General features: G+C 41.7%; 1 protein-coding gene across 5 annotated transcripts in view; it reads right to left on the minus strand.

Moving 5' to 3' along the window:
* LOC113023489 (signal-induced proliferation-associated 1-like protein 2) overlaps positions 1-12,887 on the minus strand; it is a 47,831-nt gene that overhangs the window by 17,697 nt on the left and 17,247 nt on the right. For 3 of the 5 annotated variants that reach the window (XM_026169522.1, XM_026169521.1, XM_026169525.1), the window contains exons 7-13: positions 8,837-8,994; positions 8,167-8,749; positions 7,809-8,083; positions 6,518-6,703; positions 6,082-6,153; positions 5,935-5,999; positions 5,515-5,827 (exon numbers count right to left, since the gene is read on the minus strand). In XM_026169522.1, coding sequence (XP_026025307.1) covers positions 5,515-5,827; positions 5,935-5,999; positions 6,082-6,153; positions 6,518-6,703; positions 7,809-8,083; positions 8,167-8,749; positions 8,837-8,994 — 1,652 coding nt within the window. Of the gene's footprint in view, positions 1-5,514; positions 5,828-5,934; positions 6,000-6,081; positions 6,182-6,517; positions 6,704-7,808; positions 8,084-8,166; positions 8,750-8,836; positions 8,995-12,887 lie in introns of all 5 variants that reach the window. The other 2 variants (XM_026169524.1, XM_026169523.1) reach the window with 2 other exon arrangements.

The raw sequence follows: 12,887 nt of genomic DNA on the forward strand, positions 1-12,887 counted from the left end.
CAGCCTGTGCTTTGAGGACTCTGACAGTTAGTATAACACAGGGCTGTTGATTCAGTCATCACACAGTAACCAGGTTTCTGTAAGGCAGAGTAAATCAATTTATTGATTAATAACAAGTATTAGTTCATGTACTAATAGGACTTAGAAGAGAGAGACCTAATGCTTATTAATCTGCATTTCAGTGTTTTATTGGAGTTGTGGACACTATATTGTTCTTTCTAGAACTGAATAGAATAGAATAGAATAGAATAGCCTTTTGTCAATTTTTAGGTTTAAATTGTTTTTTTTTCTTACTTTGTTTTTTTTGGTGGTTTGGGAGCTGACACGGTTTTAAAGGGAATGGAGTTTTGGGGGTGGAGAGTAGCTGCAAAGAGGCGTGTAACACTGCAACTCTGATTCTGATTTATCTTTCAGCCATCCATCTATCGTTTGTCGATCCTTTATTTTATTTATTTATTTTTTAGAAAAAGGGGCAATACATATTAATGAACATTTTAACAAATGTAAATATGCCAGATTATAGCCTTGGGCTAATTTCCATCTGCAGACCCTCTGGCAGGTTGGTGTTAAACACAAGTTAGTAAAAACATACAGAGACACTATTTACAGGTCATGTGACAAGGACAAAAACAGTGATCACATTATACTAGAACAAACAATGACAAGGAGAGTGGACACAGAGGACAGATAACAATAACAGAAACACATCAATTATATTGCACAAACCCCAGTATTGTACATGCCCTGACCATCGTGATATTGCGTTCACCCATTGCACTAACAGTTGTTTCCCTTTTTGTAATACACTAAATCTTTTTCCCGCCCAATATAAAACATGATTATTAAACATGATTACATGTTTGTGTGTCCCTCAGCCGCCCTTTTAGGTGACTCATAAAGATGGGTAGACTTGTACTTTCCCTCACTGACAGTGGAAGACTATTCCAGAAGCTCACTCCCTGATATGACAGAGCATCTGTGAAAAGGTGCTCCGTCTAAATGTCACTTCACAATCACCTCTAACAGCGGCTCGAGTCAGTCGAGACCCGACAACACTGCTAGACTTTTGTTTAATAAAATCACTCATTGGTCGAGGCGCCAGACCATGTATAACTTTGTATATTAGACAGGCAGATTTAAATAATTTGAAATTAGTAAAATTTAAAAACTTGTATTTTTCTAAAATTTGACAATGGTGATATGAAAAAGGTTTTTTATCTAATATTTTCAATGCTCTTTTGTAGCATACTTCAATTGGCCCAATAGCAGCAGAGCTTGTATAGGACCAACTTGTAATACAGTATTCAATATGAGCCGGTATCATAGAGAGCAGGAATGTAATCGCTGCTGTGTCTGTTAATGATGTGCAGATATGTCTGAAGTTCTGTATATTAACATTTACAGTTTTCACTACTTTTTTAATGTGTTTTTTAAAGGATAATTTAGAGTCTAGTAGCACTCCCAAATACTTAAATTCCTCAACATTAATTAATTCTTGTGCACCCAAGCAGACTTTTACTGCAGCCACGGTTGTTTTAGGTTTACTAAAAAACATTGATACAGTCTTTTTAAAATTAAGGCACAAGCATGAGTCATTCAGCCATTTTTGTAAATCATGTAATTCCAGTGAAAGCTGATGGGCTGCATCATCAGCAGTTTTGGCTTGTGTAAAAATTACCGTATCATCGGCATACATAATCGTGTCCACATTTTTGCACACATTAGGCAAGGCATTTACATAAAGTGAAAATAACAGGGGGCCTAGAATTGAACCCTGGGGGACACCTTGTGTACAGTAAAGATAGGATGACTTGCTATTCTTTATTTGCACGCATTGTTTTCTATCTGATAGATAAGACTGTATCCATTTAACAGTGTGATTACTAAAGTAAAATGTCGACAGTCTAGACAAGAGCTTAAGATGATTCACAGTGTCAAATGCACGCTTGAAATCAAGAAAAACAGCCGCAACATAACTGCTCTTGTCTAAGTAAGATTTCACTCTCTCAACAAAAACACAGACAACCGTTTCAGTTGAATGAAGAGTGCGAAATCCGAATTGCATAGGGTGCAAACCCGGATTGGAGTCATTAAGATGTTTGATGATAGAGTTAACAACCCACGTTTCTGCTATCTTTGAAAAGATAGGGAGTATGCTAATTAGCAGGGTCTGTTTTATCACCCGATTTATAAATTGGTGTAACTTTTGCCACCTTCCAACTCAGAGGAACGACTGCCTGCGTCATTGATAAATTAATAAGATGGGTCACAGGCACCAAAAAACAAGATTTATAATGCTTCAAGAAATTGGTATCAAATCCAAACTCATCCCTTGCTTTAGAACTTCTTAATTTAGAGATTATATTTTCTACTTCATTTTCTGTAATTTTCTGAATATTGAACTTTGAATCTGGAGAAGAAACATCCTCTTTGGTGTCGGCATTCCCAATATTTTGTTGAGGGTCACAAGAATTAGAAAACAATTGTGCAATTTCATTAATGGTACTTTGGAAAATCATTTAAATTAGTAGCTAGGCTGAGAGGCTCTGATACCAGTTCATTGGCAAATTTAAGTTCAAGGTCTGTATCAGCATTATGCTTACTGTTATCAAGGAGTTTGTTAATATTTTCCAAAATATTTTCTCTGGACCCAGTGGAGGTGGTGAGTGACAGGAGAATGGCGGCTAAGCTGTCATCCCTGTTGGACAACATCTCCCACCCCATGCAGCAGACTGTGACAGCACTGAGCAGCTCCTTCAGTGGGAGACTGCGGCACCCACGGTGTGGGACGGAGAGATTTCACAGGTCTTTCCTCCCCACTGCTGTCAGACTCCATAATAAAGACTTTAACTGATCAAGCACACACATCCATACATATGCAATAATACTAAGTGCAATAATCCTTTCTGTCATCGTTGTATTTTTACTCAGTTGTATATAGTATTTGTATTTGTATTCTATTTTTATCTTATTGTATATTTATTTTATTTTATTCTACTGTATATAGTATTTTATTTTATTCTATTCTGTACAGTTGTGTACAGTATTTATTCTTATTGTATTCTAATTTTTGCCTCATAACTTTTGCACTGTCCACTTCCTGCTGTGACAAAACAAATTTCCCACGTGTGGGACTAATAAAGGTTATCTTATCTTATCTTATCTTATCTTATCTTAAATTAGGTTACAGTTTCCTTTGGCACTATTAATTACAGTCATGACAAAAATTTGCTTTTGCCATTCTCAAAGTTTGCGTGACTTTATTCCTTGCCGATATAAAATGTAATCGATCAGTATTTAATCCAGATTGTAACGATTTTTGAAGTAACTGGTCTCTGAGTCTCATAAGCTGTTTACATTCAATATTAATCCAAGGCAAGGAATAAACTCTTTTCTTTAAATGGCTCTCTTTCTGAAACTGTGACAAGACCCCTTTAATAGCAGAGTATAATAGATCACAACATTTATTAGTGTCATCACAGGATAGTATGCTAGTCCAATCAAAATTATTTAGAGCTGCCATTAAATGTTGCTCTTGACTATTAGCCATACAGTCATAAATAAGTTTGTCCATTGATCGACGTATCAACCATTCTTCCTTTTATTATTCATCGAGCCATCATCCATCGTTGGAAGTTTCAGCCATCACCCACTTCAGTGAACAGAAAAAACCCGACTTCAGTGTTTTCCACGCAATCCATGATATGAAAACTGAATGTGGAAGCATTTCCACAAAAGGAATCATAAAAAATCAAGCACAAAGTCAACCAGATCAATGTCTTGTATGGGCTCAGAATGTGGTCATAAATATTTTGTACTTGTAAATCAGTTTCGTATGTGTAAAAAGAATTTGTGTGTGGACTTAGCCAAAAAAAACCCTGCAAGTTAAAAGTACGAATTTTGACCCTATTTTTCTTCCTTTCATCTGATTGGTCAATGTCATGTCAATCACAAATGTAACAATCCAATCAGAGAACAGATGGGTTTGGCTGTCGGAGGGGTGCTTTTTTGAACTCCTTGAAGGGTTTGAAGCTGGAGGATCTCTATATAAATATCCGATAGCAGCTAGGTCCCCTAACTTTCAGCAGCTGTTGAAAGGATAAAGTTGTGCTATATCAGTGGTTAGAAACACCATTATTACTTTAGGATTAGTTTAACACAAAGTCAGGGCTGACCCGGGACCATTGCTGTGAGTCACAGTGCGCAGCATGAAGGTCCTTTCACATCAGAGGCAGCATGTGCTGCTAATGCTAACTAAAAGCCAAGGATCCAGGATTTGTTGCGCTGGCTGCTGAGCTCTGTGTGCAGCAGCTCTACCTGCACTAGATGCACCTGCTCCTTGTCGTTTCTATCTCTGACTTTATCTCCTCTACAAGAGTTTCTGTTTTTTTTATTGTTTCTTCAAATGTTCAATAAAAACATGTATGCTAATTCATAACAAAGGAAAGCTTTGTAATGAAGACTGTCATTTCAAAACACTGCCCGCCCCCCGCGGTCCGCAGCGCTGTTGAAAAGGCTGTGGAAGTCCCTGTATTAAACACGTAGACCTGTGACACAAAAATCACCAAACTCGGACGACCACAGACTGTTTTCCTTCGTGGTGATGAAGGAAAACGCTGGGTTGGCATGTAAATGGTAAATGGCCTGCATTTGTATAGCGCATTACTTGCGCAGGACCCCAAAGCGCTTTACACTACATTCAGTCATTCGCCCATTCACACACACATTCACACACTGGCAATGGCAGCTACATTGTAGCCACAGCTGCCCTGGGGCGCACTGACAGAGGCGAGGCTGCCGGACACTGGCGCCACCGGGCCCTCTGACCACCACCAGTAGGCAAACACGGGGTTAGTATCTTGCCCAAGGATATTTGGCATGCAGCCAGGAGGCAGCCTGGGATCGAACCACCGACCTTCTGATTAATGGCTGACCTGCTCTGCCACCTTATTCTCTTTAAAGACCTGCAGTTCAAAAAAGCACCCCTCCGACAGCCAAACCCATCTGTTCTCTGATTGGATTGTTACATTTGTGATTGACATGACATTGACCAATCAGATGAAAGGAAGATCGGGTCAAAATTCGTACTTCTTTTTACACATACAAAGCTGATTTACAAGTACAAAATATTTATGACCACATTTTGAGCCCATAGTCTTGCAGTACTCTAGTTATTTTGGATCCCATCGACTCCCAAGAGAAACTCTGATGCAGCTGTTTTGTTTGCCCAGCTGATTGATCCAATGTGAAATTTGACTACATGGAAATGTATTACTGAATAAGAAGGATAAATCCAAGTTTGGTCAAGATAAAGGTGTTGAGGACAACGTTGGACAACACTAACCTTGGCACTCTGCTACGCCCAGAAATAATGGGCTGAACATTTACTCAAATGTTAAATCCGAACACTCCAACTGGCTGACTGCCCTCAGGCTGTGGAGCTCAATGGAAAAATAAATACACAATGTAAAAATCACAGTTAGAGATTACATCATTTGTTTACTTGCAGCTCACCAGGACAGAGAGCAGGTCTCACTCAGGTTGGTCATGTGACCGGCCGAGATTGTCCATTTGCCTCTCTGGATATCGCTCAGGACCAGCGTCGCCCCAGCCCCAGCTGGTTGGGCTGATGATGTGCAGGGGGCGGAGTCAATTCCGCTGTCCATTGAAGGCACCTTAGTGTGAGTGAGATGACAGTCGGAGTATCTGCTCTCGCTGCCGCTGCTGCTGGAAAGCGTGTTGTTGGCATCCATCAGACTGGGCTGAAACCCCCCCCGAGCCTTCGTCACACGATGAGGATGATCGTGATGACAAAGGTGACTGGCCTCTGGAGGAGAAGATGAAGATGTTCCAGGTTGTTGTTAAAGTTCAAAGGGTTAAATGTCAAAGCTCAGAGCTGCAGAGCCAAACCAGGTCACATCCAGGTAAACCCACCTTTAGATCTCCCGATCTTCTCAAGTGAGTCTTCTTCAGAGCTGACTGCCCAATCAGGACGAGCTCTGAAAGCAAGATTGACATCAACAGATAATCCGATTACTTTGTTTAAAAGAAAACGTAGATCGCTAATGGATCAATAATTACCCCCATCGGGCATGGCTCTGTGGGGTCAAAGGTGGTCCGGGGTCAACGGAAGTCGAGTGTTTGCTTGGTGACCTGCAGAAGGACAGAGTGCTGAGGGATTCTGGGTAAAGAAACGGTCTGGATTAATGATCCTAACTGATATCAATCAATAATCATCACATCAGCCCTAAAAACCTTACATGACTGCTTCAACACAGAAACAAGTGAAAGAATATCAGGCCAATATCCTCTATGATGTAACAACACAAACAAAACTCGACACGAGGAACTGCAAAGACGAGAACAGATTCAATAATATTCTAAATAAACTTCCGACGTGGAGAAAAATGCTCCTGATGGAAGGAAGGAAGGAAGTTTTGCTGGACTTCGGCAACTCTGACTGTCTCTGGTTATTGTGACACAAACTGACCCCCACAGACAGGTACAGGTGTGTTACCTGGATCCCTCATTCAATTGTTTAATTGGTCTCAGTTGCTGTTCCAGTTCACCTGGGATGCTCTGAGTAGGCGGAGCTTCTAACACCTTGTGCCAGGTGGGTGGGGTTACTCTTAATGGGTGGGAAGTGATGTCAGAGTCCAGTTTGTACTCAAACCTCGGGACTTGGTAGATTTCTGAGAAACTCCTGAAGACCGAAGAACAAAGAGAGGAGAGCGAGTGAGTGAGTGTGTGAGTGATCGTTTACAGAAAAAGTCCAAGTCTGTACCGACTGATGTCACTCCTCGTGCTCCGTCACTTTAAACCAATCACTGCTGATGTAAAACTCAACAAAAATGCCTCCACAGGCTTTCCCTCTGCTATCCTCAGATTTACTGGCTGCTGATTGGTTGGTGTAGTTTATCTGCTCCTTATTTTTACTTATTATAGTCAAACTGTAAGGAGCGTTTATGAGGCGGGTTCCTGTGTTCCCGTTAACAGCGTACTCCACGCGTTATCCTCAGGTTTTCTGCTCTGATAATCTTCACTCTGAGGAAATGACCTCAAAGCTGCAGCTTATTACTAATTCAGGCCATTTTGTATCCCTGAGTGAGTTTACTGACTGTAAATGCACTGAAGGAGGCCGGCTGAGTTCTTTTATTTTGCCTTATATATAATTTGCCTGTTCGGTTTTTCAGAGAAAATAAATTATTCATCTGGTGGATCTTTTTTTCCCACGCACAGCTGATTAACTGATTTCTGGTCTGAAGCCACATCAAACTTGCTGCAGGGATGTCACGATGTGGTCAGCGTGACGTGAGCTTGTCCTCACAACGGTCAAAGCCTCTTTATGCACTGCTAGGTGTCAGTCAGAGCCCAAAGGATCATGCAAACCTGATTCAAGCTCAGATCTCCTGGGATTCTGGACACGTGATGGCGTGGCCCTGGCATTCGGATTATGTTTGACCCTGAAATCTGACTTACAGGTGTGCAGTCAAACTCACACAGTGAGAGGATTACAGCTCATAATCCATCCTCCATCTGTGGCAGAGAACTCAGGAAACATTTAATGATGGCACAGGAAGTCCTGACATCCTGAGATATGAAGATTAAACGAGCCTATTTTTACCGATGTTATCAGCCACAGTGAGCAGCAGCCTACCAGTTGACTTTTACCACATAAGCGAAACAGAACTATAAACAGATTGAAACACTAAAAATCTCTCAAACATTTTCTATTCGGCATTTGCGTTTCATATATTTATATTTTCTTCTAACCATTAAAATAAAGTTCAAATAAACCATCATGTGACCTGCGAGGTGTCCCATCTTCGTGCGGCAGAATAACGACCACGCTCACGGTCATCGATGTCCTCAGCAGCTCAATCATCTGCTTATGTGATAGCTTTACTATGGCGACCGCGCAGATCTCCATTATCCTACAGCCGGGCCGGAGACCCTCCTTCCACGCAAAACTGTTGGTCTCAACATCCGCCACCACTCCTTCAAAGTTCACGTGAAACCCAAACTGACCGTGGCGGTTCCTCCTCAGAATCATGTCCACAGCAGGACCGCCATGAGTCACCAGCTGAGGTCAGAAAACAGATGACATCAGATCATTCTTGTGTATGACACATGCTCAGATTCAGGTTCACAAAGGATTCCGGTCACCTGCAGTCTCTGGGCAATCTCGCGGCTGTCCTCCCAGCCTCTCTCTCGTGTCGACAGCATCACACAGTCTCCGTGTTCGTAGAAAAGTTTAATGCCTTTGTGGCCGGCGTTCCAGCCAATCACGCCTCTGCAGTAACAGTGAAACACTACCTGTCTGCTGGCTTCCTCTACAAGCACCACAAACTCACTGGAGATGGCGAGCTGGCATGGTACATCAAAAGAGCAGCTGAAGTCTTTTGCTGTCACACTCCAGGTGAGAGCCCCAGCAGTGTTCAGGTAAGCATGAGGCCGTGGTGCGCTGCGCTCTTTTTTCTTTACTACCAGAGAGATAAAGCTGAACTTGATGGAAGATGATGAGTCCACTAGCACTGATGTGGAAAAGTTTTCCACCAGCTCCTTCAGGTGCTCCTGTCTGCGTAGTGCTCTTATTGTGACAAAGGTCTCTGACCTGTGCGCAGCATTTTCGGCATTAATGATCTTCGTCAGCAGGAAATTTCTGAATTCAGGTGAGGCTGAAAACATCCAACCTGGTGGGATCAAGGGACCAAAGAACGGGATGTCTCTACGCCTGGACACTGCAATACTAACAGGACACAAATGACACATCAACAGGTCTCAACTGTTCTACCTGCTCACGTTATAATCTCACCTGCTCTAGTTACAATCCTACCTGTAACAGGTGTGCTGGCTGCAGGGACGGTGGACTCGAACGATGATGAAGACATGTTGGGAATGTGAGCAGATGTTCTGCGGACTGAAGGGCGGGGAGTTCGGCTCCTGGAAGATTACTGTGACGAAGTCATTCCCAGTAAGACTCTTATGAAGCAGCTGAAACACACACACACACGATTTACAGCGATTTTATCTTAAGAGCTTGAAAAAAGCCAATTGGACTTCTTTGAGTTTGTGAAGATGTTTCAGATCTCATCCCATCCAATCCGATTTTCAGGGCCGAGTACAATAACCTCAGTTTGATCTGAATGAAGAAGCAGAAAGTTAGCGGCCATCCAGGTCTTTATGTCTTTAAGACATTCCTGCAGTTTAACTCATTGGTGTGTGTTATCTGGCTTCATGGACAGATAGAGCTGGGTGTCATCTGCATAGCAGTGTAAATGTATGCTATGTCTTCTAATGATGCTGCCTAAGGGAAGCATGTATAATGTAAACAGAATTGGTCCTAGCACTGAACCCTGTGCAACTCCATAATTAACCTCAGTGTGTGAAGAGGACTCTCCATTTACATGGCAAATGGTAAATGGCCTGTATTTGTATAGCGCTTTTACTAGTCCGTAAGGACCCCAAAGCACTTTACACTACCTTCAGTCATCCACACACTCACACACATTCACACACTGGTGATGGCAGCTACATTGTAGCCACAGCCACCCTGGAGCGCACTGACAGAGGCGAGGCTGCCGGACACTGGCATCACCGGGTCCTCTGACCATCACCAGTAGGTGAAGTGTCTCGCCCAAGGACACAACGACTGAGACTGTCGGAGTTGGGGCCCAAACCAGCAACCTTCCGATTACAAGACGAACTGCCAACTCTTGAGCCACGATCGCCCCGTGAACAATTTGGAGTCTATTAGATAGATATGATACAAACCACTGCAGCTCGGTGATTTTAATATTCATGTCTGTTGCCCAGGGAAGCCGCTGGCTAAGGACTTTGTGAACCCTTTTAATTTTGTTCAATCTGTTAAGGGTGCCACTCAAGAACGTGGTCACACGTTGAACTTAGGGCTGCTCGATTATGGCAAAAATGATAATCACGATTATTTTCACTGAAATTGAGATCACGATTATTTGACGATATTTATTTAACCCTTTAAGACCTACCATAGAACCAAGTCCACCAGAGCTTTTTTTTTTTTTTTTTTTTACATGCTGTAGTGCCATTTGTGGGAGCATTTCAAGTTGCTATACATCAATACAACGGTTATAGCCCATATTTTAATAATATGTATGCATTAAGTCCATAGTAATTACATAAATTGCAAAAAAGTGCAATAAACTACAAAAAAAATTGAAAATCGCTTTTGTTTTGTTTACATATATTTCTACTTGGAGAAATTTAAGAGGCTTATCCCTCAAAACTTTAAATACAATAAAGTTGCAAAAAATAGTTTCCCACCACAGGAAATTTATTTTGAGTGTCTTCATAGTTTTATTTTGGAGATACACCAATTTTTATATACTGCAGGAAAAACAAAAAACAATCCTATGATGCAAATTTGCAAAGAAAACAGCATGTGCATCATTTCACTGTGGGAAGTGTTACGAACAGCTGATGGATCGGCAAAGCTGTTTCTGGAGTATTATGTTTTTGTTCCTGCAAGCGCTTTTTATGCAATTTTTGCAAAGCTATATGTGGAACGAAACCGTGACCGAGGACAAGCTGATGGCATCAGATGTAAGTACAACTCCTCCGGTTTCATATGCAAAACAAATTATTGCGCTAGCTTACACGGTTCAGGTTCTACAGGGATTTAAAAATAGTTACGCAAAACGGAGCGTGCTGCTCTGACCGGCTTTAAAGGGTTAACAATGACTTTAAAAAAATAATATAAAATAGTGTGCAACACCACTGAAGTTTTTTTTTTTTAAACTCTTTTCAACCAACGGCAGTCACTCTCCAAATAACTTCTGCTTAGCTTTCCGAGCTTCCCTCGGGTCCTCTTAATCAGCGGTCTCCAACCTTTTTTGCGCCACGGACGGTTTATGCCCGACAATATTTTCACGGACCGGCCTTTAAGGTGTCGCGGATAAATTAGGGAGGGGCTAATAATCGGCTCAGTCATTTTTAATGATCGTTGAAAGCCCAGATCGTAATCGTGATTAAAATTCGATTAATTGAGCAGCCCTACTTGGCATCATCATATGTATTTGTACATTCCCTGACCATATGCCCATTTTATTTGACATTGTTCCTCTTTTAAAACCAACCTGCCAGAGGGTCTGCAGATGGAAATTAGCCCAAGGCTGCATTGAATCATATCTGTTATTAACCTCTGTCTCTCTTCCACAGCATGTCTTTTATCCTGTCTTCCTTCTCTCACCCCAACCGGTCGCAGCAGATGGCCGCCCCTCCCTGAGCCTGGTTCTGCTGGAGGTTTCTTCCTGTTAAAAGGGAGTTTTTCCTTCCCACTGTCACCAAAGTGCTTGCTCATAGGGGGTCATATGATTGTTGGGTTTTTCTCTGTATCTATGAAGCGCCTTGAGGCGACTTTTGTTGTGATTTGGCGCTATATAAATAAAATTGAATTGAATTGAATTGAAGGCTATAATCTGTCACATTTACATTTGTTAAAATGTTCATTAATATGTATTGCCCCTCTTTCTAAATAAAATAAAATCGTCCTGCTGTTAGACGGCTTGCACCTGGCCGACGCTGTTGTGCCGAACTTAATACCAGTCTCTTGCCACGTCAAGTACCAAGTGAGTTTAAGCATGCAGTTATCCATCCTTTACTTAAGAAACTGGGCTCAGACATTTCAATTACGACAAACTTCAGACCCATCTCAAAGCTTCCTTTTCTGAATAAGATCCTGGAAAAGATTGTTCACACTCAGCTGAGGAACCATCTAAGTGATTTTCAAATTCCAGAAGCTCTTCAGTCCGACTCTAAGCTGTTTCACAGCATGGAGACACCTCTCATAAAGGTTATGAATAACATTTTGTTAGTGACGGACTGTGGTAAAAATGTATTGGTTGTTTTGTTGAATCTGACTGCTGCATTTGACACAGCGGATCATGACCTGCTGATCTCTCGACTACAGCATTGTGTAGGAATTTCTGGCTTGGCAGCTTCATGGATAAAACCATATCTCTCTGACAGGAACGTTTGTGTTAAGTTGGGTTCGGCCTCATCCTCTGTGGCCCCTCTGCCATGAGGTGTACTGCAAGGATCTATTTTTGGGCCACTACTGTTTTCATTGTATCTCCTGCCACTGGGAGCCACTGGGAAATTGAAAACACAAAATTTAATTTCATCTATATGCTGACGATTGCCAGCTTTACCTACCTTTCAATCACTGTGATAGCGCCTCGATTGGACTCCTGCTTGATTGTCTTAGCAAAGTTAAATCATGGCTGGCCCTGCAGTTTTTTAATTTTAATGAATGTAAAACATTGGGACTGAATAAAAGTCCCTATCTGGTACACCAGATGTTGACTTTGCTCCTCACCTGAAGAGCTCGGTTACTAATCTTGGGCTGCACTTAGTTTTGATGGCCACATAAATGGCGTAGTAAAATCCTCATTCTGTCACCTCAGACGTCTATTGAAGGTCAAGCCTTTTCTTTCCAGGCGTGACTTGGAAACTGTTAGGTATTTTAGTACCATGGTAGCATTTACTGGATATTGTTTTATAGTGACATTATGCAGGAAAACTCTGTCATTCAATAAGGCCCCTTTGTTTCAGTGTTTTTCTCTTTGACCCAAGAATTGATGTGTGAGAATCACAGGCTGGTACAAGGTTGAAATACCACAGAGATCACTCCCTCAGCTACATTAGTTTCTTAATCTTTTAGACGCCTGTTGAAGGCCAAATGGTTTGTTTCAGATTTCACTAATGTAAGAACTCTTCGTTTTGTGCCTTGAAAATATGTCGCTGAGATAATCACAATTGTAGCTGAACTAATAAACTACACAAAGGATGCTTCTTCACCCAAGGGCAGGAAGACGCTGCCTTATCTTGGTCTGTACTGGTTTAAACTG

This window comes from Astatotilapia calliptera, chromosome 6 (assembly GCF_900246225.1).
Source record: "Astatotilapia calliptera chromosome 6, fAstCal1.2, whole genome shotgun sequence".
In the NCBI taxonomy this organism is placed as follows: domain Eukaryota; kingdom Metazoa; phylum Chordata; class Actinopteri; order Cichliformes; family Cichlidae; genus Astatotilapia; species Astatotilapia calliptera.